The following is a 27,685-nucleotide window of genomic DNA, read 5'->3' as shown; positions in this document are numbered from 1 at the left end:
AGATGTGTGGTGAAAATAGCAGCACATTACAAGTTAATTTACTTTGTATGAGGAATGACAAACAATGCAAGACCATTTGGGATTACACAAGGACTTCAATTTCCTAAGTCAACAGGGACTAGGGAGGATCTTCAATTTTACAGATAGAATGTTTCAAAATGAGAAAAATGGCAGATAGATGCTTACAAGTGTTTTACTAACATATGTCATGTCACTGGCACAAAGCTATATGTGGTAACTGACCACTCAGTGCGAGACAAATCACTGCCATTTTAACATGTGATGGCAGAAATACATTTATGTCAATACTGCATGGGAACAAATGTTCCACAAAGACTTCAGCAGGTGAAAACCAACATCACATCCTGTGCCTTGCCATGTCTCTACATGATGCAGTCTAGCAACATTTCTCATCTTTCTGCATCTACATCTACATCTACATCTACATGATTACTCTGCAAATCACAATTAAGTGCCTGGCAGTGGGGATCATCGAAACACCTTCAAGCTAATTCTCTACCATTCCACACTCAAACAGCATGTGGGCAAAATAAACACTTCAATCTTTCCATGGAAGCTCTGATTTCACTTATTTTATTTTGATTATCATTTCTCCCTAAATAGGGGAATGCCAACAAAATATTTTTGAACTCTGAAGAGAAAGTTGGTGATTGAAATTTCATGAAGAGGTCCTGTCGCAGCAAAAAATCCCTTTGTTTTAATGACTGCCACAGCAATTCATGTCTTACATCCATGGCACTCTCTCTCCTATTTTGCAATAACACAAAATGAGCTGCCCTTCATTGAACTTTTTCAATGTCCTCCGATGTGTGTCCCACACCACACAACAGTACCCCAGAAAAGGGTGGCCAAGCATAGTGTAAGCAGTCTCTTCAGTAGTCCTGTTAAGTTTTCTAAGTATACTGCTAATTAATCAAAGTCTTGCTTTTCCCATAACATTTTATATATGTATATATGCAGGCTGAAGTGATGGATAAAAATTTATATCTTGGACAGGATTCAAACCTGGGTCTCCTGCTCGCTAGGCAGATGGGCTAACCACAATGCCACTCTAGCCCAGTGGCTTTGAACAACTGCAGGACTAACTACCCTAGCACACCTCCCTCCTCAATCCAAATTCCCATTCATGCCTCAGCCCATTTAATATCCCCCCTAAACTAAAAAAGCAATGCAAAAGCTTTCCATCCATATTGGACCAGCACCCCAGCATTGAACAAAACAGGGGAGCCTGCCTGAAAGTCAGGTATAAGTGCGTTAATAAAATGAAATTGTATAGTTCCAGAGACATCTTCAGGTCTCAAACATCTATGATGTATACATGCAGACAGAAGCAGTGAATGAAAATTTGCACCAAGCCCAGGAGGTGTGCTTGGGTAGTCCATGCACTTGTGCAAAGCCGCAAAGCCACTGTGACCAGGTAGCATAGTGGTTAGCACAGCTGCCTGGTTAGCAGGAGACCTGGGTTTGAATTCTGGTATTGGTACATATTTTCATTCACCACTTCAGTCTGCATACATACATCATAGATGTTTGAGACCTGAAAAGGTCTCTGGAATAATATAGTTTCATCTGATTATCTGTGTGATTCTTCCAATTTACGTTATTTGTAATTGTAACACCCTAAATATTTAGTTGAGTTTGTAGCCTTTAGATTTGTGTGATTTATTGTGTGAATGAAATTTAGTGAATTCTGTTTAGTATGCTAGAGGATGACTTAACACTTTTCATCATTTAGAGTTAGTTGCCACTTTTTGCACCATACAGATACCTTCACAATTATTTTACTATTCATTTTCATTATCTGATGAGCTGCTCATATTGTCTCCTAAATTATTTACATAGATCACAAGCAGAAAAAGACCTATAACACTTCCTTTGGGAACACCATATATTGCTTCTGTTTTACTTGATGACTTTCCATCAGTTATTGCAAAATGTGGACCTTCTTATAGGAATCATGACTCCAGGCACACAACTGAGACAATGCTGTGTACACAAACAATTTGATTCGAAGTCACTTGTGATGAATGGTGCCAAAAGCTTTTTGGAAACCTAAAAACTAGAAATCAGTTTGACATCCCCTATCACAAATATTTCTTACTTTGTGAGAATAAAGAGCTAGTTGTGTTTCACAATAATGATAAATCATTTTCTTCAAGGTAATTCGTAATGCTCGAACTCAGTATAAGTTCCAAAATTTTAATGGAAATAGATATTAGTGATATGGGTCTGTAATTAAGCAGGCTACTCCTATTTTCTTTCTTGTGTATTGGTGCAATTTGTGAAACTTTCCAGTCTTTAAGTACAGATATTTCCATGAGCAAGTGGTTGTATATGATTGCCAAGTATGGAGCTATTTTACCAGAATTCTCTGAGAGGAATCTGACTGGTATACAATCTAAAACAGAGGCTTGCCTTTATTATGTGTTTTAAGTTGCTCCACTACACCAATGATATCTATTTCTAAGCTACTCATGTTGGCAGCTGTTCTAGATTCAAATTTTGGAATATTTACTTCATCTTCTTTTGTGAGGGAATTTTGGAAAACCACCTGTAATTCTTTATTCAGTGTACTTACCTTGCTTCATATGATATTTGTTTTTGTTCTATAAAATCTTCTCCTGCTTTGCATTGCATCTGTTTATATTCAGAGCCTTTGCTCTCCTTTCCATGCAAAACAGGTGGTCGCCTGTTTCCAGTTATGACATCACAAACACAACTATATTTTAGCAATTCATACTTTCATTGTAGCCAAATCTATATTTCACCAAAATTTAACTTGATAAATAATACCAATAACCATTGTGTATCAGTTAAAAACTCATATACCAATAACTATTTAGTGAAATCAGTGGCCCCATTCAATGATTTATGCACTTAATCTTTCCAATTTTGCTGATACCAATTTGTAAGTGCATATGGTAAGGGAAATTCTACAGTGGAATATAAGTAATAGAAGGACTTTCTCATCCCCAATATATGAGGGGCATTCAATATGTAATGCAACACTTTTTTCTGAAAATTGGTTGGTTTTATTCATGATTCCAGTAAACCATATAAGTCTCCACTCTTTTGGCTACAAACATTATTTTTCAACATAATCTCCATTCAATGCTATGGCTTTAGACCAGCTGAATGAGAGGGCTCTGTGCCTGCATAGTACCACTCCACTGGTCAACATCAGAGCCAACGTCTTGCAGCATGTATTGCTTCGTTTGTCCTTCATTGGGCCAAACAGATGGAAGTTGGAAGTTGTGAGATCCAGGCTGTAGAGTGGATGATGAAGAACAGTCCAATGAAGTCTTGTGAGCTCCTCTCAGATGTGCAGACTTGTATGAGGCCATGTATTGTAATGGAGAAGGAGAAGTTCGTTAGCATTTTTGTAGCGACAAACACACTGAAGACATTTTTCCAATTTTGTGAGCTTAGCACAATACACTTCAGAGTTGACTGTTGCACCATGAAGGAGGACATTAAACAGAATAACCTCTTTACAGTCCCAGAAGACCATCACCATGACTTTACCAGCTGAGAGTGCAGCTTTGAAGTGGCACCTCTTACAGTTTGCAATTTTGTTTCTGGTTCGAAGTGATGAACCCATGTTTCATCACCTGTGACAATATTTGACAAAAACTGGCACAATTAGCCTCATAACACGCAAGCAATTCTGCACATATGGTCCTTTATTGCTCTTTATGGTCTTCTGTTAGACAGTGAGGAACCCAGTGGGTACACACCTGTGAGTACACCAACTGGTGAACTACTGTGGCACCACTACCAACAGAGACATCCAGTTGAGCAGTGCAGTGCTTGATTGTGATCTGTCGATCATCTTGAATGAGAGTGTCCGCACATTTCAATATTGCAGAAGTCACAGCTGGCCAGCATGCAGGAGATTGGACTGGTTTGTGCTACCTTACTGCGATGATGACAGGTACCTCACCCAATGACTCATCACGCTTTTGTTCACTGCCAAGTCTCTGTAGACATTCTGCAAGTACCTATGAATATCTGCAATGCTCTGGTTTTCTGCTAAAAGAAAATCAATTGACAGATCTCTGCTTGGAACGTGCATCCATTACATATGGCATTTTAAAGGCTATGTATAGCACCGGCAGCTTTCAGAACTTCATGAAACTATAGAGACTGTAGCAGGAATACTCCATGACGTTCCACAACAATTTCTGCATCAGCCGAGAAAAAAAATTGTGTTGCATTACTTTTTGAATGCCCCTTGTACATTCATAATAGCTTAAAGTAGGAATGTATTTTTCGTTGAAACTCTTTTGTGCACCATTCTTTTATCATTTGTTGTCATGTGACTTTTAGTATAAGGCAACCAGGGTAAATGTCAATAAAGTTTGTCACTGTGTCCAAATTTTTCCTTACATCTGACAGTTTAAACATTAATCTATTACCTATATATTCACTGATATAATTAATAATGAAATGGGACAACATTTGCCAAATCTGCACTGTCTTTCCCACATCCTCTTCTGCAAGAAATTTTGTTGTGATTACAGAATATGAACAGCCTCTTGTTTGGCTAATGTATCTGCAAATCTTTTTGCTACAGTCTATAGTTCAGCTCTTTTCACAGGAACTCTGAAAGAACATTGTTGTTTGTTAACCAGTTGTCCATTTTTGTTTTCCAGCAAGTTTGTCTTGTTTTAGCAGAAAGTCTGAATGTTTATTGTGATTTTTTTTAGTGTCTTAAAAAGGTGACTTGGCAATACCAAACTCCATCATAATACCCTGGGCAGAAGCAGCAGCTTGGGTTTCATCAAGCACTCTCATTTTATCTTCTAAATTTGCTCCTAACACTCACCTTGGTTACTGTATTATGCTGTATGACAAATTAATACTTTTTAAAGTGATCACAGAGATGGAAACTGTTCAAGCTTTCACTGTATTGCAAGCTTGTAACCAACAATGGCGAATACATTATTTATTTTCTGCCAAGGATGAAGAAAATGTAAATGGAAGGGATGTGTTCAATATTTTATTTCAAATGTACTTGGCATGAATGATGTCAGGTGCATTAAGTTGGAATTTCACTTTGCGATAAAAAACCAGATGAGATTAATGAAAACTCAGAATCAATGGAGTCCAATCAGAGAGGGTTTGCTGTATACAGAAAAGTCAAAACAACCTTTGGTAATATTATAAGGAAAGACCTCAACATAAAGAATGAAAGAGGAGTTCCACTGTTAAATCCAGAGGAGAGAGCTCATAAACAGAAAGAGAACATTGAGGGCCCTTATGTAGATGAGAAATGTCTGATAAGATGATAGGCACTACATCTTCAGGCCACAAGTGGCCTGTCGGAACCATCCTACCGCCGTGTCATCCTCAGCTGAGAATGCAGATGGGAGGGCATGTGGTCAGCACACTGCTCTCCCGGTCGTTATGATGGTCTTCTTTGACCAGGCCACCACTGTTCTGTTCCATAGCTCCTCAACTGGCATCATGAAGCTGAATGCACTCCCAAAGCCGGCAAAAGCACATGACATCCCAGATGGTTGCCCATCCAAGTGCCGGCCATGCCTGACAGCACTTAACTTCGGTGATTTGAAGGGAACCGGTGTATCTGCTGCAGCAAGGCCATTGCCTCTCATAAGATGATAGAAGAAGAAATAGGAGTCAATATGAAAGACACAAACGATTTAGTATTGGAGTCAAAGTTTGATAGAGTTTGTGAAGGCAGAAAGCACAGATAATACACGGGGCAGTCAATAAGTTCCCGTCTGAGTGTACTGCTGCAACACGTAAGAAACACAGTATGACTATGATGTAAGAATATAAGCACTGAAATGTAGGTAAGGGATTAGTGTGGTCTTTGAGGGGGAACTTTTTGATTGCTCCTTACAAATAGTCATTTGGGATTTCTAAAATTATTGAGAGAAGTAGCAACCAAATGGCTATTCAGGATGGTTTGTAATATCTATGAGTCTGGAGAGAGATCATCAGGTTTCCCAAAGAATATCATCCACAGAATCTCAAAATTAGCTAGGGCAGAAAAGTGAGATAGAAAGGGCAGAAAAGTGAGATAACTACTGAGCAAACAGTTTCAACAGCTCATGCATCCTTGTTGCTGTCAAGAATAATATACAGAAGAATGAAAAAAAATTGGAGATCTGCTAGATGATGATCAGTTTGGCATCAGGAAGGGTAAAGGCAACAGAGATGTCAAGGCAACAGAGATGCCATTCTGATGATGTGCTAGATAATGACAATACATTCATATGATTTGTAGCTCTTGAAAAGCATTCGACAGTTTAAAATGGTATAATATGCTTGAAATCCTCTAGTAAATAAGTGTAAGCTATGGGTAAAGATGTGTATTGTACAATATGTCACAAGATAACAAAAGGAGTGACAGGGGAGCCTTGTGCTGCACTTGGGAAAGAACAGGGAGTGCAGGGCCGAACGACTCAATGTGGTGTGCTGTCAAGCATTGCTAAAGCTCTGCTAGGAAGTACCAGAGAGAACTGTAGTGGTGCGGTTCATCTTTTACACACACTACAAAGTTGAATGTGCTGGAAGTGTGGTGGCACATAAAGTAGCAATTCAATCATCCACCTGTTTGGGCAAGTCCTGTGTGTGTCAGGTGCCTGCAAGCCAAGGTCTTAAAACATAATACAAAAGAACATTGTCTCTTTATATAGGCACATTCTGGTCACATGCTTTCAAACACAAAGAGTTTGGAAAGCAGCAGACCCTATCAGTTACCAGTGTGGTCCAGTTGTGCCTAAAGCTGACAGTAACTGTTAGACACAACTGGTTGGCCAGGCATCACCAAAGCATGTGCTTTTAAAAAGGTTTTCAAAGGGACATGGTGTCCTCAAACATACAGTATAGTCACATAATTTTGCCATCTAAGGGTGGGGAAGTCGCAGTGTGTATTATTGTTGTTGTTGTTGTTGTTGTTGTTGTGGTCTTCAGTCCTCAGATTGATTTGATGCAGCTCTCCATGCTACTCTATCCTGTGCAAGCTTCTTCATCTCCCAGTAGCTACTGCAACCTACATCCTTCTGAATCTGTTTAGTGTATTCATATCTTGGTCTCCATCTACGATTTTTACCCTCCACGCTGCCCTCCAATACTAAATTGGTGACCCCTTGATGCCTCAGAATATGCCCTACCAACTGATCCCTTCTTCTAGTCAAGTTGTGCCACAAAATTCTCTTCTCCCCAATCCTATTAAATACCTCCTCATTAGTTATGTGATCTACCCATCTTATCTTCAGCATTCTTCTGTAGCACCACATTTCAAAAGCCTCTATTCTCTTCTTGTCCAAACTATTTATTGTCCATGTTTCACTTCCATACATTGCTACACTCCATACAAATACTTTCAGAAACGTGTGTATTAGTCACCTGAAATGTTGCATGTGTTTGTTAAACACTGCATAAGGTATGAGCACCAGAGGTAGCCTGTCTTGCAAAGCTTTCAAAAGAACTACAGCTCTGCCTGAGATTAACCAACCTCATAATTAATATAGGGACACAAATCATTCGACTGGCTGTCCCTGCCTCCTTTTTTAAATCAACTGTCTTTTCAAATCAGAACATGATTAGCAATGTCTATCAGTGAAATATGGAAAATGCTTGTGTATTTACTTCAATAAAAGAAGTAATACCTGATCATGAGATAAGTCAAGATAATTTAAGTTTTATGAGAGACAGAAATGTCAAGAGGGTGAAACTTCCAGCCTTATATCTTCAAAAGCACACCCTTCAGGTAAAAATGGGAACCTTCTTCATGGATCAGGAATAGAGGACTATCACACTATTTACCTCCCTTGAAAGTACCAGGACTCATTTCTGAGTTTGGATGGCATGCACATAGTACACTTACTGTTATAATGTATATTGATATTGTAAATAGTCTTCACAGGTTTGCCGCAGGATCAAGTTGAGCAAATTACACAGTATTCCCTCAGAGCAGCTGTCCAACATCTTCAGGTGGTTCAACCTTGTTGGTGGCTAGGTACGACTGATGGTATCCACAGGTCAACGTCCCATTTCCAGAACACACGCATGAAGAATGCGCAGGTGCAGAAATCGCGTATGCGCAAATGATTTGCAGACACATGGTGCCATATTCAAACACCCTCTGCCAAAACTCACAGAGTGGCTCTCCTGTGCGTGCGCTGTATGCTGCATTTACTAACAGTGCAGCCACACATAACTCACCAGAGACCGTATTAGACCTAACTCACCAGAGACCGTATTAGACCAATGTTGTGATGGGTCTGTTACCAAAACTTGATTTTCGAGTTGTGATTTAATAGAAGCCAATGCAGGGTTCCAGGCTGTGCTCAGTTGAAATCCCACATCCCTGTCGATGAGATTATCAGTTGTACGGATATGTACTGCTTCCTTAGTGACGCAATCCCAGAGAGATGATGCCGGGGATAAAACTTCCATCTTTTCAAAAATCGTGCAATGTCCTGTATTCAGACTGTGTTCCGCAATTGTTGACTTTTCTGGTTGACGAAGGCGTGTATGATGCTGATGTTTATCGCAGCATTCTTGTACTGAACAACATGTCTGGCCTATATGTGCTGCCCCACACTGACAAGAAATCTTGTACACACCACATTTCCTCAGGCCAAGACCATCCTTAACCAAACCCAACAGGTTTCTCAGTTTTTGAGATAGTGAGAAACACACTTAATGCAATATCTTCTGAGGACTCTTCTGATTCTTGATGACATGGCACCAAAATACAGCAAAAAGGCAGAAGTGGTGAGTGTCTTTGTGTCTTCATTCTGCTCCGTAGACTGAACTCGCTTGGACCTGAATGCATTACGTATTCTGTCTCTCAGAATAACCATTTTGTGGGAACACGTCTTCAACTGTTGTATTTAACTTGACAGGCTTTCAGGATCAGATACCACATGTGCTCTGTGAAATAATGTACGTAATGCAATACTGCATTGTGCAGGATGATGACAGCTTGTGGCCTGCAGATATAGATCTATATGCTTTGGCCTGAGGTAGACGCTGTGTCCCAAGGTTCCATCTGCTTTCCTTCAGACAAAAAAAAAAAAAAAAAAAAAGGAAGAAGAAGGTAATGTACCACCTTTTTTCATCTCCATTGTGAAGTTTATATTCGGATGGAGTGAATTCAGATGCGGTAGAGACATAAGTAAAGTATCAAGTCCATGTGGCATTACCATAAATGTATCATCCACATACACACAGTAAACAAGAGGGTTTGAGAGTGGCTGACTGTAGCGCTTTTTCTTTAAAGTCTTCCATAAAATAATTGGCCATCACAGGAGACAGAGGGCTTCCCATGGCGACACCGTCCACTTGTTCAAAATATTGGTCATGAAATGAGACGTATGTTGAAGTAAGCAAGTGTTTACATAGCAAGTGTTTAAATAATGCTACTATGTCCTCCACAAACTTGTTGCTAATGACCTTCAAAGAGTCCTGCAAGGGCACCTTGTAAATCAAGACCCAACATCAAAACTTACTAAAAGATCTGACAATTGAACTCTAAAGAGTTTTCAGGCGACCTATGAAAGCTTCAGAATGTCGAATATGATGGTCGACTTCCCTGCGAGAGGTCCCAACAGTGATGTCAGATATTTGGCAACAAAATAAGTAGGTGTTCCTATGTTACAAGGTGTAAAACTTTGCTTCTGCCGTTAGCCAATAGGTGATGACAACGGTAAGTAACGGTCAAAAGAAACAGATCACAGACATCAGGCAGTTAGCTTGGACCTCGGGTCAACATAACCTCATTCAAACATCAGTCAATTTGCGTCTGCATCATAAAGTTGTTCTTGACTGAAAATGTCAGTTTATGAGTGCAATTCTTGTCATGTGTGGGAGTTGTTACTGCTTTGTTTCAATATGAAGAAAACAGAGGCTGAGTCTCATCGAATACTCTCAAGTACATATGGTAAGGATGCTATTAGTGAAAGAATGTGTCACGAGTGGTTTCAGCACTTCAAGAATGGTGATTTTAATGTCACAGACCGGCATAGTGGTGGAGGAGAGAATGTTTTTGAAGATGCAGAACTGGAGACATTGCTGAGTGAAGAGTCACGTCAAACTCAAGAAGAATTGGCACAATTAGTGGGAGTGACACAGCAAGCCATTTTGAAATGTCTCAAGGCTACGGGCATGATTCAGAAAGAAGGAACTCGGATCCTGTGTGAGCTGAAATGGCGTTTGTGTTTGTGAACAGCTAATTCAGAGGAAAAAACGGAAAGGATTTCTGCATCACATTGTGACTGGGGATGAAAAATGGGTTCATTACGATAACCCTAAACGCAAAAAATCATGGGGATATCCTGGCCATGCTTCCATGTCGACTGCCAAACCAAATATTCACAGCTGCAAGATCATGCTCTGCATTTGGTGGAACTAGCTCAGCGTCATGTACTATGAGGTGTTAAAACCAAGGGAAACAATCACAGATGCTCGTTATCAAATGCAATTAATGCGTTTGAGCAGAGCATTAAAAGACAAATGGCCACAATATAGCGAGAGGCATGATAAAGTGATTTTGGAACACGACAACGCTCGACCACACATTGCAAAGGAGGTCAAAATGTACTTGTAAACGTTAAAATGGGAAGTCCCACCCCACCTGCCGTATTCTCCAGACATTGCTCCCTCTGACTATCACCTGTTTAGATCAATGGCACATGGTCTGGCTCACCAACACTTCCAATCTCATGAATAAGTCACAAATTGGATCGATTCATGGATCGCTTCCAAAATTGAACAATAGTTTTGACACGGGATTCATAAACTGCCTGAAAGATGGGAGAAAGTAGTGACCAGTGATGGAAAATACTTTGAATGAGACTTGTTTCATTAAAGCCTCAAATGTTAGAGAAAAAATGGTGGAAGCAAAGTTGTACACCTCCTACTTACAGTAGGACAGAGAGGCACCCATTCTTTTGAATCTTGGGTAGACCGTAGAGTCTAGGAGGAACTGTAGCCTGTTGGTGCAAACCCTTAGCAACTTGCACTGAAATCGAGCTCTTCCTGATGAATTCCAAAGTCTTTCTCTAGATCCTACCCGTTGGATCACTTTTTAATTTACTGTATGCAGGATAGTAGAGCAGTTTGTATATCTTGCTGTCATATTCTGTGCTTGGGAGAATCACAGTAGCATTTCCTTTGTCAGCAGGTAAGATGACAATGTCTTTATCTTCTCTCAATTCTCACAGAGCATTTCTTTCAGCTGAGGTGATGTTAAAGCTGGACCTCTTAGGTGAAGCTTCAGTCAAGATGTGGAATGTGTCGCACCTAATCTCTTCTGCAGCATCCTTAGGAGGTTTCAAAACAGCCTGCTCTATTCCACCATTTACATCTAAGATGAGATAGTACGATCTTTGGTGAGTACCGTCTGGCCACACCGTTAGCAAACGCAGTGTACAGCACACGCGCAGAAGAGCCACTCTGTGATTTTTGGCAGAGGGCATTTGAATTTGGCACTATCTATCTGCAAATCATTTGAATATGTGTGATTTCCTTGCCTGCACGTTCTTCAAGCACGTGTTCTAGAAACAGGGCATTGATGTGCGGATACTGTCAGCCATACCTAGCCACCAGAAAGGTTGAACTACCTGAAGATGTCGGACAGTTGCTCCAAGGAAATATTGTGGAATTTGCACAATGTGATCCAGCGGCAAATCCGTGAAGACTATTTACAACATATCCACCAGGAAAGCTTGAATAGTCATATACTGATATCGATGGTTAGACCTAGTAAATATATAGAGTTTGGCATCACCAAAACTGGCAGTTAAGTGTGATTTATGATATAACTTTTGTTTGATTAGTTGTTAAGGTAGGCGACTTGGTTCACATTTATCTACATCTACATCTACATCACATTTATATAAAACTGTATCTTGTTTCATGACACTACAATGAAATGATGTAGTGGGAGAGGGACAGAGGCAGTCAGTCAATAGCAAGAGGTGCTGAATAAGGTAGAGAGTATATGAAGAGATGAGTTAGGAATTAATGTGGGTTGTGAAGAAGTTGGTCAGAGATTCGAAAGAGTCATGACGTTTCCATTCCTGTGAATTGAGGATTTCGGTTGGGGACTAGAGAGAGTCCAGACACATCCATTACAGAAAGAGCTGTGGTTCTTGAATTAGTGTATTGAAAACTTCTGTCAGTGACTGAAAAGAGTCAAGACATTTTGGTTCTGGCAGGAGTGGTGACTCATGTATTAGGGGCCTTGCATCATGGACTGAAAAGGGTCAATATCTATCAGTCTTAGAATGAGCTGAACTGAATAATTTCCAAACTTAGCCTTTTCTTGATAGTACACTTTGATTTAAGATTTCCATGAGGTTGAATTGCAAGAGCTCAGAGCATTCAGCGGGTTGTCGCAGCTTGAAATACTTATGCCAGTAGCATTATATCTGAGCAGTAAAATTGTGTGGGGAAGAGTGGTCAAACTCAAGGACATTTGGAACACTTTCTTGCAAATTGTAATTGGTAAACTATCCCCTGTTGAAGTAGTTGAGACACTTAACGCCATGAATAAGCTGTTGCTGTTAAATAAACAAGAACAATTTAAACATGTGCATTGTGTCACCTAGTTTCATTTGTAAAATCCGCTCCAGCTACATAAATTTAATTATAACACAGCTAGCAGGTCTATTAGGAGATTATAAACTTGAGAGCATCAAAAACAGTACTATTTTACAGTGGTGTACAATTGCCCTTAGACAAAGTTGACAAGCTTCAGATAAAATCCAACAGTACATTTATGTTCCCCTCTCTGGATGAGTTGTAGTTCACAACAGAGAGTCTTAGCAATGTAAATGAACTGATAGTGAAAATTATGAATGAAGACAAGAAAGAAGTGCTCAGATTAGAAAGGGTGTAGTAAGACAGGGATGTACTCCTTAGCCCATACTGTTTCATCTATACATCAAAAAAGCTATGACAGAAATAAAAGAAATGTTCAGCAGTGGGATGAAAATTTAGGGCAAAAGGATGCCAAAAATAAGATCCACTGATGAAATTGTTATCTTTAGTGAAAGTGCAGGAAGAACTGCAAGATCTGTTAAATGGAATGAACAATCTAATGAGCTCCCACTAATGACTGAGAGTAAACTGAAGAAAGGCAAAAGTAGTGAGGAGTAGCAGAAATGAGAATATTGAGAACTTAACACCAAGACCAAGGATCTTAAGAGGAGGAAGAAATTTCTCAGAATGAATGTCTGGAGCACATCACTATAGGTTAGTGAATTGTGGACTGTGGGAAAATGAAAAGAAGAGAATCAAAGCATTTGAGATGTAGTGGTATAGAAGGATGTAGAAAATTTAGTTGGACTGATAAGATATGAAATGGAGAAGTTTACCACAGAATAAGTGAGTAGAGTAACATGTGGAAAATATTAACAAGAAGAAGGGCCAGGTTGGTAGGATATATATTAAGATATCAAAGAATAATTTCCAAAGTATGAGAGGGAGCTGTAGTGGGTAAAGGCTTTGGTTGAGAACAGAGTGTGAAATACATCCAAGAAATAATTGACAATGCTGGATGTTCTGTGCTACTCTGAGACAAAGAGGTTAGCAAAGGACAGGTATTCATGGTGAGCCACATGAAACCAGTCAGAACACTGATGAAAGAAAAGAAAAAAAATTGTATATTTGTTCATTATTTTTCATATATATGATAAGAAAACTTCATGTAAAGTGTGCTTTGTTGATGTTTTCATTGTTAAAGAAGGGCATTGTAGCTACCACTTCACAATAATAATAATAATAATAATAATAATAATAATAGTTCTTTGTAGCTCAATAGCATAGTGCAAGTCATTCAACTGGATACCACTTAAGCAACTTGCATGTCCCTAACACACCGCAGTAATACTATCAGAAGAAGGGGACCTCATGTTTGACATGAAATCTGAACCAGGTGCCAATTCCTGGTGAATCTTTCCATCACTCAGAGCTGAAGGCTAGATTAAAGGCATAGTGAAAAATTCCATGATCTGACCAAGTTTCGATTCCACAACCTTTACAGTTTATAGGCATACAATTTGCCACCAAACCCAACACAGCTGAATGATAATTAATTATTCTCTTCACTTCCAAGACTTCAATTCTATCTGTTTCACTACCAGGATATGGTGTAAGCAATATGAATCTAAAATTCTCTGAGATTTTATTCACCTTCATCCAATTTTAAATATGTAATCATAAGAGCAACTGTGAGTCAAATTTTCACTGTGGTATAAATCTGGGAGAAGTGCTGGGAACTCAACCATAGGTTCCTAATAACATCTGCAGATTTCTCAATGACATCTATGAACAGATTAAGGATGTTCAACATGCAGAGGGAGCTTTGCATACCAAGAAAGCTTGGTGAAGGTGTGTACTGCAGAGGCTAAGTCCATGGTGAAATGCCAGGGGGAGCTATCCAAAAAGTTCAGCATCAGAACTCATGTAAGATGAGGTGATGTCAGTCACCACTGCTTTCCAAGTTTATCCTGGTGAAAGTAATCCAGGAAATGAAACGAGAATGCAAATGATTGAAACTTAATGGAAAATCACAATAATTACAATATGCAGATGAAATTGCAGCCATAATGGATTCAGAGGATGAGATGGTAGAAATCTTAGCGGACTTAGCAAAGAAAACCAGTAAGATTGGACTGAGGATTAATGCAAAGAAGACTGAAATGATAGAAGTCCTCATAAAAGCCCTCAATAATGCCCAGCCATAGTAAGGAATATGGAACACAGCCAGAGCGGAAAATTCTAAATGCCTTGGCACCTAATACAAAAGGCATAATAACAAGAAATTAATCAATGTATTGTCAATAGGTCTAAAACAGATCATTTCATCAAAAAATCTGTTAGTTAAGACCAGACTTAAGAGCCTGTAATACAGTGATAGTATGAGAGTCGTTGACACCTTAAGAACCACAAAAAGTATAAAGAGAACCTGGTGATCTTTGAATGGAAAGTCCTGAGAAAGATCTGTAGAGCAATCTGCAAAGAGAACAACTGGAGACATAGAAAGAACCAAGAACTGAATGACCTGATGAAACAAATGAACATCGTCCAGGAAATGAAAGTGTGGAGAATAATCCTGGCTAGGCATATTGCCAGCAGTCCAGACACTTGCCAGACCAAAGCTGTGCTTATGAGAAAACCTGATGGTTTGGTTGGAAGACCAAGGAAGTGATGGGAGGATGAACTGCAGAAAGACCTTCAGCAGCTGAGTATCCATGAGAACTGGATCCAAAGTGCACAAGGTTACCATCTGTGGAGAAACACTGTAAGGTTGGTACATGATCTTCTGTATCCATGATCACTGATATGTACGTAATCAAATAATTATCACCAATATTTGTTGTTGTGACTCGCCGATCTTTCAAAGTGCCGCCGCGCAGTTACACACATCCTCTACATGCAACGCTGTCTGCCAGCCATGCAGCAGCAGTGCCACCTAAGCGGCCAGCCAGCCAGGGGCCGCTAGACTTGGACTTGGTTATGATTTGACTGTTAAAGTGTATACACGTCTTACTCTGTTTACTTGATCTGTGACTTTCATGTATTGCATCTTCCTTGAAATATACTTATTCAACTTGAAGTTATAACATTTGTGTTACACATTCTACTGGAAGAATTGTGATGTTATGGAACATCTGCCACCCCTCCCTCTCCAAAAAATATTGCCTTACATCATACCATTTCATAAAGATGTCAGTCTACAGCTAACAGAATTATCTGTCTAAACACCTAGATTACACCATGACATCACTGCCAGCACCTAACGTACATTAAATGATACCCGAGTACTGTTCAGAAACATTCAAACATTTTCAAAACAGTGAATAAACTAAAATGAAAACTTGCAGCAATGATTCAACTGTTGTTGTTGTTGTTGTTGTTGTTTTGTCATTATTGTTGTTGTTGTTGTTGGTGGTGGTGGTGGTGGTGGTGGTGGTGGTGGTGGCAGTGTTGGTGGCACTTTACAAACTGGTTTGATGCAGCTCTCCACAGTAGACTAAATGGCTCTGAGCACTATGAGACTTGACATCTGAGGTCATCAGTCCCCTCCACAGTAGACTATTCAAGTCTCTTCACCTCTGTATTAGCACCACAATCTGCATCCTACTCAAACCAACTAAGACGATGGAAAATCTCTGCTGTATGGTGACTAGCAATCTATCCTTTTCATAATATTGTCACTGAACCAATTTAGGGTACTACAGCCTTGGCCCCCCCTTTAGAATCTTTGCCCCCCATATTTCCCCTAGTAACCGAGTTAATTATTTCTTGATACCTTATGATATGCCCAATCAACGTACCCCTTGGTTTAGTCCAGTTGTATCAAAAGTTCCTTCCTCCTCAACTTGCAGTACCTCTTCATTAAGTACTCGGGCTACCATCTAATCCAACATTTTCCGGTACCACCACATTTGAAAAGCTTCTAATTTTAATTTGGATTTCTTAAAGTAAATTATGCTATTCCTTCTTATTTGTTTCTTAATCATTTTCCTGCTGACATGCCATCACATTTTAACACTGGCAATTACTGACGTAATATTCACAGCCGTGCAACCAACCTGGTAAGAAAATCCCACGACTTACTTTGTCCAATGCTTCACCTGGTGCATCATCTATACTGTGTCCCAGCAATAAATATTTGTCAACAGCCTGAGCAATTGCAAGCAAGCAATGTCCACCTGATATCAAAAGGACTAAAAAGGGAAAATCAACCTGCAGAGAAAATACCAAGATGTTACTATATGTTAACTCACAACATTCTCTAAAACAGATGCATCCAAACAACATTAAGTAGTAGTAGTAGTAGTAGTAGTAGTAGTAGTAGTAGTAATAGTAATAGCAGCAGTAGTAGTAGTAGTAGTAATAGTAATAGCAGCAGCAGTAGTAGTAGTAGTAGTAGTAGTAGTAGTAGTGATGTTCTTCCTCTATTTATGACAGTATAATAAAGAATATTGTGTTTAATCTGACTGTTATTAATACACTACTGGCCATTAAAATTGCTACACCAATAAGAAATGCAGACGATAAACGGGTATTCATTGGACAAATATATTATACTACAACTGACAAGTAATTACATTTTCACGCAATTTGGGCGCATAGATCCTGAGAAATCAGTACCCAGAACAACCATCTCTGATGGCAATAATGGCCTTGATACGTCTGGGCATTAAGTCAAACAGACCTTTGACGGCGTGTACAGGTACAACTGCCCATGCAGCTTCAACACAATACCACAGTTCACCATGAGTAGCGACTGGAGTATTGTGATGAGCCAGTTGCTCGGCCACCATTGATCAGACGGTTTCGATTGGTGATAGAATAGGAGAATGTGCTGGTCAGGACAGCAGTCGAACATTTTCTGTATCCAGAAAGGTCTGTACAGGACCTGCAATATGCGGTCATGCATTATCCTGCTGAAATGTAGGGTTTCACAGAGATCAAATGAAGGGTAGAGCCACAGCTTGTAACACATCTGAAATGTAGCATCCACTGTTCAAAGTGCCGTCAGTGTGAACAAGAAGTGAATGAGACGTGTAACCAATGGCACCCCATACCATCACGCCGGGTGATAGGCCAGTATGGCAATGACGAATACACGCTGCCAATGTGCGTTCACCGTGATGTCACCAAACATGGATGTGACCATCATGATGCTGTAAACAGAACCTGTATTCATCAGATAAATTATGTTTTGCCATTTGTGCAACCAGGTTCGACATTCAGTACACTATCGCATTCGCTCCTGTCTGTGATGCAGTGTCGAGGGTAACCAAAGCCATGGTCTCCGAGCTGATAGTCCATGCTGCTGCAAACGTCGTCAAACTGTTCGTGCAGGTGGTTGTCTTGCAAACGTTCCCATCTGTTGACTCAGGGATCGAGACGTGGCTGCACGATCCGTTACAGCCATGTGGATAAGATGCCTGTCATCTCGACTGCTAGTGATATGAGGCCATTGGGATCCAGTACGGCGTTCCTTATTACCCTCCTGAACCCACCGATTCCATATTCTGCTAATAGTCATTGGATCTTAATCAACATGAGCAGCAATGTCGTGATACAATGAACCGCAAGCGCTATAGGCTACAATCCGACCTTTATCAAAGTCAGAAACGTGATGGTAGGCATTTCTCCTCCTTACACGTGGCATCATGACGACGTTTCACCAGGCAACACCAGTCAACTGCTGTTTGTGTATGAGAAATCTGTTAGACACTTTCCTCACGTCAGCACGTTGTAGGTGTCGCCACTGGCGTGTGAATGCTCTGAAAAGCTAATCATTTCCATATCACAGCATCTTCTTCCTGTTTGTTAAATTTCGCTTCTGTAGCATGTCATCTTCTTGGTGTAACAATTTTAATGGCCAGTCGTGTAGTATACTGTAGCTTAATCTAAAGAAAGCACAATATTTACAATCAAAACATATAGCATGAAAGTGACATACTAAATATAATGTGCATTAATCAGAAAATACATTTTGTTCCAACTATCTTCTAAATTCACAGTTAATGAAGTTCTTTAGCATATTCAACTACGTCAACAACTAACTCTCCCTTGTGCTCTATCTGCTCAATTTTTAATATCATCTTTACTTCATTCAATATTAACCATCATTATTGTTTCATTCTTTATTCCTTCTTCAGTCATTTTACTCTGCATGTTTTAAAGTAGAAAATATTTCACATTTTGTTCCTCACTTACATAATAGTTCTATTATGCATACTCACTGCGAGACTGAAAACAGCTTGAATGCCTTTATCAGGATAATATTACATTAAGGACACAGAGTTCACTTTTGTTTTCTGTAAGTTCAAGTGCTTTTCTTGCACTTTTAGTGTAATTTCTGGTTGATCACAAAACAGTTAATGTTTCCCAAAAGGAATTTCCAAAATTTGATAATGATTTAATAGGGGAGGTAGACAAATGCATTTTATTTTCCCTTCTTTCGCCAATGTTTAATATCTGTTTGATTATGTCACAAAACAAACACCTTTCTTCATTGCTAAAATCTCTGTTCAGCATTCATCAAAACCCATTTAGAGATGAAGGATACACCAAAATTACAGTAGGTACACTTGTATTCAAACTGAGGTTCTCCAAATCAATAATCCAGCATATTAAGACCATGTGACATTGCCCTATACAGTATTCTTAGCAGATGTAAAAAGTAATGGACCATGAAAAGCAGAGCCAACAGATTTAGCCTTGAATATTCCACCAGTAGTCACCAGATCCAAACACGTGTACCAAGGGTCCCCAACTGATTTGTCTCCAATCTGAATGAACTTTAGCACCGATGTTTCTTACAGAATAAAATTAAGCTGTGCAAAATTTGATCTAAAGATACAAAAAGATTCAAAGCTCAAGTAGCCTTTCAGTGTGGGAATGCAACATGTCATACAATTTCTACAACAGTTTTGGCCAAATATAAGATGCCTTAAAATTTTATTTAGCAGTATTGTGAGTGAATATATCAATGAAAATGATCAATTTTTGATAATATAATTGGACAGATAAAAAAATCGACTCACCAAGCAGCAGCAGATGAAAACACATATAAAGGTAATCAGCTAAGAGCTGGGGTGGATTAGGGATGGACAACAATACTGCATAGGTTCAGTTTGTGGCGGAATACAACTGTAGGAGGATAGTGGGTGGGATACTCGTCATTTCAAAGCATGACTAGAGGTAGTCAATTCAACCAAATGACCCCACAGATTTCACATCAGAGCATCCCTGACATGTCTTTGCTATTCCGGTCTCAAACATTTTCCATTTATAAGAACTAACTATGATTGGCATGATGATAATAATAATAATAATAATAATAATAATAATAATAATAATGGCGTGTGACGAGGGCCTCCCGTCGAGTAGACCGCTCGACTGGTGCAAGTCTTTCGATTTGACGCCACTTCGGTGACTTGTGCGTTAATGGGGATGAAATGATGATGATTAGGACAACACAACACCCAATCCCTGAGCAGAGAAAATCTCTGACCCAGCCGGGAATTGAACCCGGGCCCTTAGGATTGACAGTCTGTCGCGCTGACCATTCAGCTACGGGGGGGTGGACTATTGGTATGATAACATTGTATCAAAGCATGGGGCCAAGAGCAGGACAATAATATTGCCCAATAAGCAACAGTTAGAAATTAGCCTTCAGTGTGAGCACATCAGCAGTCAACGATGTGGGACTCGCCTGTACTGTGACTGAGCTGGTTGCCTTGCTAAACAAAAGCAGAAATTGAGCAGAACATGGAAACAAGTTTGAAAAGCTTCCAGTGAATATTTCAGTGAACAAGGGGCTCATTCAAAGCAGTACAAATTCATAAATCACAACAACCAATAACAAATTAAACAAGTAAATTGTATAATTTATGTGTACATATACTGTCTTCTAAGTATTTTTCTACTGTAACAATTGTTTCAAATAAAATAGTTAATCTCTGATTACTTATTGTAAGATTACATGAACTTATGTTTGAGCTGTGACAACTGTTGCAAGAAAAATAAACATGTGCGCTCACTGGACAGCTGATCTTATCAAATTTGTAATTCTTAGAACTGCTACAAATAATATAAACATTTCTGCTTACTGCCATGAAAGCATGATCTTCAGTATCCTCAGTTATTGCGGACAATGGGTTATTTGGTGTTTTGGCAGAGCTGCAGTATATTGCACAATACCATCCTCCATATGAGGGGCTTCAACAAGTGATGCAACACATTTCTTTTCTCGGCCAATTTCGGTTGAAAAAATGTGGAATTTGTCATAGGATGTACTGGACTGTTCCTACTTCAGCCTCTATAGTTTCATGAAGTTCAGATAGGTAGCAGCACTATACATAGCCTTCAAAATGGTGTCTGTAATGGAGATGAGTTCCAAGCAGGGACGTTACTGATAAGTGCTTGCAGAATGTCTACAGAGAGCTGACAGTCAACAAAGGTACAGTGATCATTGGGCAAGGCAACCTGTCACCATCGCAACAATGTACTGCACACCTCTCTGATCTCCTGCTTGCTGGTTGGCCACACACAGCTGTGATTCCTGCAATGTTGAAACATGCAGACACACTCTTTCGATGTGATCAATGAATCACAATCAAACACCTCACTACTCAACCTAATGTTTCGGATGGTAGTGCTGACACTCTCATCCACCAATTGGGGTACTCAAAGGTGGGTGCCTGCTGGGTTCCTCACCAAGTAACAGATGATGGACAATGAAGGACTAGCTGTGAAGAATGGCTTATGCTTTATGAGGCTGATTGGGGCAAGCGCGATGAAACATGGGTTCATCACTTTGAACCATAAACAAAACAGTAATTGATAGAGAGGCGCTACACTGCCTCTCCTCAAGAAGAAAATTCAAAGCTGCCCTCTCATCTGGTAAAGTCATGGCAACTGTCTCCTGGGACTCTGAAAGGGTTGTTCCGTTTGATATCCTCCCTCATTGTGCAATGATCAACTCTGAAGTGTATTGTGCTACCACCAGAAAACTGAAGATACAACCTCAGCATGTCTGGCACCTTAAAAATGCATGAACCTCTCCATGACAATCCAAGGCCTTGCACAAGTCTGTGTAGCTGAGATGAGCTCACTTCATTGGACTGTTCTTCCTCGTTCACCCTACAGCCCAGATCTTGCACCTTCCGACTTTCATCTGTATAGCTCGATGAAGCGTGCGCTCCACGGGAAGCAGTACATGGATTATGAGGTTATTGGTGCAACATGACATTGGCTCTGAAGTCAAGTAGTAGAGTAGTACTATGGGGGCATAGAGGCCCTCCCAGTAAGATGGCATAAGGTCACTGCATTAAACAGAGTTTATGAGGGAAGACAGGGTTTTGTAGCCAAAAGAATGGGAAATAATTTGGTGTATTGGTATCCTGAATAAAACCAACTTGCTTTTTGAAAAAAAAAATGTGTTGCATAACTTATTCAATACCCAATATTTTTAAAACTCAGCAGTTTTCTTCAACATACTGTGCAATCTGTTTATATCAATCTCAATATTATTGTGCTATACTTAGTATGCAAAATAAATATTGAGCACTGGAGAGTTCCTTAAGCATAAATGCCTCTCTCTAACTTCACTTATAGACTGAAACTTCCCAACAGGATCATTATATGGCATATATATCAGCGGGAAATTAATTACAGCTACTGTATTTCGTGGTCTTGTCAACTTTTTAGAGTGACTATGTTTTGTATACTCTGAACAAAAAATGATCATCATTCTTACTAATCAAACTGCCCATGTGAAAATATTTCTTAACACCATAAAGAGATTATTAATCTAGTTATTAAACAGTCTTATTTGTTTATACATAGTTACTTTACAAATAATATCATGAACATATAGAAAATACTAGAAACAGACAAAAAGTTCTGTGATGGCTAAACAATGAAAATTACCTTCTGAACCATGCGTATTGTGAGTGTGTGAGCTTCCATGTGATGCACTGGTATGAATGGCTTAGCAAATTTTCTGCATAACTCCTTTCCATAATTCATTCCAACTACCAGTGAAAGTGGAAGTCCTGGAAAGGGTTAGAAAGAATTTGAATATCTGGATATAACAACAGAATTGTTCAGTCAACTTCACATAAGTTTGAAGAACTATATGAAAAAGGTAATTACAACATCAAAATTAATAGCTCATTTCTAAAAATTTAGTTGGACCAAGATAGGCAAAAATGGGCAAATACCTATGGAACAATCACACATGGCACAGAAATCTGATTTCCCTCTCCCCCCCCCCCCTCCTCCTCCAAAAAAAATTATATCAAGAAAGAACCTATTAACCAATCCAAGTTAAAAGTACAGAGTGCTAAAGTTCTCTCTTTAATAGTAGTTTCTGGGAATGTTACCACTCAGTAGAATCTATTAAAATTTGTTATTAACCTTTCCAGAAAAGAATTTCTATATCTTTTATAGAGCCTACTTTGCCACATTTTTTTCTATATGAGAGATCTTAAGTAAGCATACGCACAAATAAAAGCAACAACAGTATGGCCAAGTAAAGTGAATTGTGGCTGGCTATGAGAACAGTAGAGAGAGAGAGAGAGAGAGAGAGAGAGAGAGAGAGAGAGAGAGAGAGAAAGAGAGAGAGAGAGAGAGAGACTAAAAAGAGCCATTTAATTTCTGCAATGTTTCTCACCTTGCTTTGTGCATGTGCAAAGTTAGCACCATTAAGCAGAGCTGAAAATATGAGCCTGCAGTAACACACACAGTGTAGTTATCCAGCCCATAGTACACACAAAATGATACTGTTTTCATTGCAGTTGAGGTAGGAATTATTTTAAAAATTAATTGATCAGTTAAATTAATTAATCAGATAAATAAATTACACAAATTAAATCAATTGTGACATACTACAAAGGAAAATCTAACTCTGTAGTCAACATGGAGATCCCTTCTTGCGAGATTCTCTTTACTCCTCTTAAAGACCTACGTCAAAACAAGTCCCCAGGAGTAAACAATATTCCATTAGAACTACTGATAGTCTCGGGAGAGCCAGCCATGATAGAACTCTTCCATCAGGTGAAATACCCTCAGACTTCAAGAAAAATATAATAATCCAAATCGAAAAGGAAGCAAGTGGTTGACTATAACATTTTAATAAGAAAACTTGACCACTATGGTATTAGAGAAACAGCTCCCACTATCATTAAATCATACCAGTAAAACAGAAAACAAGCAGTAGAAATACAGTCAAAACAAAAAATATTTATTATGATTTCAACAAATAAGTCACTGACTAGATTTTTTTTATTTTTTATTTATTTATCTATTTTATTTTTTTTAATTTTATTTATTTATGTTATCTATTTATTTTTATTTATTTCTTATTTTTATTATTTTTTAATTTTATTTTATTTTCTTTAGTTTATTTTAAGACATTGCAGATCCTGCTGCATTTCAAAACAATTTTCCACTGTTACAACCTCTCGATATACCACAGCATCATCCGCAAAAAGCCTCAATGAACTTCCAATGTTATCCACAAGGTCATTTATGTATATTGTGAATAGCATCAGACTTTCAGAGAAATGTCATCCACATAATTATAAAGGTAGCACGAGCTGAAAAGTGCAAGAATTATCGCCCAATCAGCTTAACAGATCATGCTTCCAAGTTGTTGACAACAATGATACACTTAAGACTGGAAAAGATAACTGAAGATCATTTAGATGACAATCAGCATGACTTCAGGAAAGCAAAGGCACCTGAGATGCAGTTTTGAAATTGAAGTTGCTAATGGAAGCAGACTTAAGAAAAATCATGACATGTTCATAGGATTTGTCAACCTGGAAAAAGCATTCAACAACATCAAATAATGCAAGATGTTCAAAAAATAAAGGCAAGAGAAAGAGGCATAAAACATGTACCACAACCAAGAGGAACAATAAGACTGGAAGACCAGGAATGAAATGTTCAGATTAAAAAGGGTGTCAGGCATGGATGTTTCCTTTTGATACTGCTGTTCAATCAATACACTGAAGTAGAATGATACAACTAAAAGAATGGTTCAGGAGAACGACAAAAGTTCAAAGTGAAGGGCACCAATGATAAAAATTCATTTATGACATTGCCATCATCAATGAAAGTGAAGAATATTGCAAGACCTGTTGATTGGAACAAACAGTCTAATAAGTACGGAATATGGACTGGCAGTAAAGTAAAGAAAGACAAAAGTAATGATAAGTACCAGAAGTAAGTACAGTAAGATACTTAACATCAGAATCGGAGATCATGAGACAGACAAAGTTAAGGAATTCTGCTACCTAGGTGGCAAAATAACCCACAACAGATGAAGCAAGGAGGACATAAAAAGCAGACTAGCACTGGCAAAAAGGGCATTTCTACTAGTATCAAACATAGGACTTAATTTGAGGAATACATTTCTGAGAACGTACGTCTGGAGCGCAGCATTGTATGGTAGGGACTCATGGACTGTGGTAAAACTGGAACTGGAAAGAATCAAAGCATTTGAGGTGTGGTGCTATGGAAGAATGTTGAAAACAAGGTGGACTGATAAGGTAAGGAATGACAAGATTCTCCACAGAATCGTTGAGGAAAAGAATATATGGAAAACATTGACAAGAAGAAGGGATAGGAAAATATGACATCTGTTAAGACATCAGTGAACAACTCCCATGGCATTAGAGGGAGCTGTAGAGGGTAAAATCTATAGGAGGAGACAGAGATTGGAATACACCCAGCAAATAATTGAGGGTGTAGGTTGCAACTGCTAATCTGAGGTGAAAAGGTTGGCACAAGAAATAAATTCATGGCAGACTGTATCAAACCAGTCAGACAACCGATGACTCAAAAATCTTGGTTTAAGAATCATATAAGAAGGTTGTATATGTGGAAGAGACATCGGGAGATTTCAGATTGATTATATAATTGTTGAGAGAGGTTCTAGAACCAGATTTTGAACTGCAAGACATTTCCAGGGCCAGATGTGGACTCTGATCACAGTTCATTGGTTATGAACTGAAGATGAAAACTGAAGAAATTGAAAAGAGGTAGGAAAATCAGGAGATGGGACCTGAAAAGTTGAAAGAACCAGAAGCTGTTGAGAGTTTCACAGGGAGCATTAGGCAACAACTGCCTAGAACAGGGTGAAGAAATGAAGTAGTAGATAAATGGATACCTTTAAGGCGTGAAATAGTGAATGCAGCAGAGGTTCAAATAGTAAGGCCTTGTAAAAATCCTTGGATATCACAGAAGACTCTAAATTTAACTGATGAAAGGAGAAAATATAAAAATGCAGCAAATGAAACAGGAAAAAGGGAATGAAAATGTCTAAAAAATTAGAGTGACAGCAAAATCAAAATTGCTAACCAGGAATGGCTAGACGACAAATGTAAGGATGTAGATGCATATATAACTAGGGGAAAGATGGATAATGCCTATAGGAAAATTGAAGATATATTTGGAGATAAGAAAAGCAGCTGTTTGTATATCAAGAGCTCAGATGGGCAACAAAACCCTTGTGCAGACAAGCCATTTAACAGGTTGTGCACTCGCCCTCTACTGGACTGCAAGCAGCAGTAGTTACGGATAACCGTTGGTAATGTTGCAATTGAGGGCTCGTCTGGGGTTGGACTGTTTCCCTTCCACTTCACAAATATTTCTGTATTGAGTGTCTCAGTAAATGTATAGGTCAGTGAACAGTTAGTGTGGGGGCTCAGAGCTATACAAAGTGCAATCATTGTGTATATATGAATATTATTGGACAATGGGCGGCAGCTTAAGAGACTTTGCACCATGAACCCAGTTCGTGCCGCAATATCTCATGCGACATGCTTTCAAGAACTTGCGACACCATTGGTTCGCGTGAATTTCATAGGTCTGCCATGTTCATGCTGCTACCTTCCCATGTGGCAGATGCAGACACACCATTGACAACACCGGAGCTGGTGAGTGTCTCCATTCTTCGTCTCCACGCCATCTCCAGGCCTTTCCCCAGCCCACACACAAACCCACGCGGTGGCCAAGCTACACCATGGACTGAGTCTCTGCACCATGCCAGTGCCTGTTCAACACATCGCAGTAACAGTCGATAGCGCAGCAGACACAAGTTAAGTACAAGCATCAGTTCCATTATATAACTTGTGTTGCTAGTCATCAGGTATGCCGATGAGATGCAGAAACTTTCAAGTGAATGCAGATCAAAGGATATTAGGAGTGATTGTAGGAGCCCTAGTATCCTAAAGGAGTGTGGTTGGGTGCCAGGATGTGAACTCACTCAATTATTGTACGCATTGAATGACAAATTAGTTGAAAGTTTAGATTCAAAATTGGAAAATGTAGAATATGAACTAATTTGGAAGTATACATTCTGAAATTGGTGGTTTAAAAACTGAACTTGGAGATAAAATAAAAGCAATAAATCAAAAGTTTGAGTTGTTGGAGAGCAGGTTTGGAAACTTGAAAATAAACTAGAAATTCATGAAAAACTATGGAAGAGGTCATCAAACAAATAGACAAAATAGAAAAGTAGCTGGGAACTAGAGACTGTAGTATCTGAACTTGAGGGGCGAACTGAGGCACAGGAGGAGAAGTGCAAGCAATCTGAACTCCAGACAAATGCTGAACTAGAATCAGTGATAAAAATCAGCAATGAAAAGTTAAAAGGGGAAGTGGAAATTATTCAAGGAAAGATAGACAATTTGAAGAAAACCATAAGTAATGTAGCAGCTGGGTGGGCAGGTATGTTGATAGAGCGTCCCATGGCAATTGGTAGTAATATCAAGCCATCCACTGGTGAAAATAGTTACTATGAAGTAGATTTCTTGGTTACATGCAAAGATAACTTTATAATAGGCATGAGTGAGAAGACAAGCAAAGTTTGTAAAGAGACGGCTGGAAGGAGCAGCTCAGACTTGGGTTAAACAACTTGCTGAGGAATGTGTAGACTATAAGAAATTGAAGCAATGTTCTTCCATAAATACTGGGGGCAAGCCAAGCAATAAAAGTTGCCAAATGATTTTTAAAATGGGCCAAATTACAGAAGTGGTAGAGAAACTATGAGAGAATTCTGTGTGAGGAAACTCTGCAAAATAATACATTTAGATAGGTCACTAGGGGAACTAACATAAATAAAACTAAACTCCATCTG

At 39.1% G+C, this 27,685-nt stretch overlaps 1 protein-coding gene and 1 pseudogene across 2 annotated transcripts in view; both read right to left on the bottom strand.

The window, feature by feature from the left end:
- The window catches only part of LOC126331808 (tRNA N6-adenosine threonylcarbamoyltransferase, mitochondrial-like), an 85,967-nt gene that overhangs the window by 18,719 nt on the left and 39,563 nt on the right, over nt 1–27,685 (bottom strand). For both annotated transcript variants that reach the window (XM_049996524.1, XM_049996522.1), the window contains exons 3-4: nt 22,468–22,592; nt 16,630–16,758 (exon numbers count right to left, since the gene is read on the bottom strand). In XM_049996524.1, coding sequence (XP_049852481.1) covers nt 16,630–16,758; nt 22,468–22,592 — 254 coding nt within the window. The remainder of the gene's footprint in view (nt 1–16,629; nt 16,759–22,467; nt 22,593–27,685) is intronic.
- LOC126337250 (5S ribosomal RNA) lies at nt 5,516–5,633 on the bottom strand (annotated as a pseudogene).

Source organism: Schistocerca gregaria, chromosome 2 (genome assembly GCF_023897955.1).
Source record: "Schistocerca gregaria isolate iqSchGreg1 chromosome 2, iqSchGreg1.2, whole genome shotgun sequence".
Classification (NCBI taxonomy): domain Eukaryota; kingdom Metazoa; phylum Arthropoda; class Insecta; order Orthoptera; family Acrididae; genus Schistocerca; species Schistocerca gregaria.
This window is presented reverse-complemented; position numbering and strand designations above follow the sequence as displayed.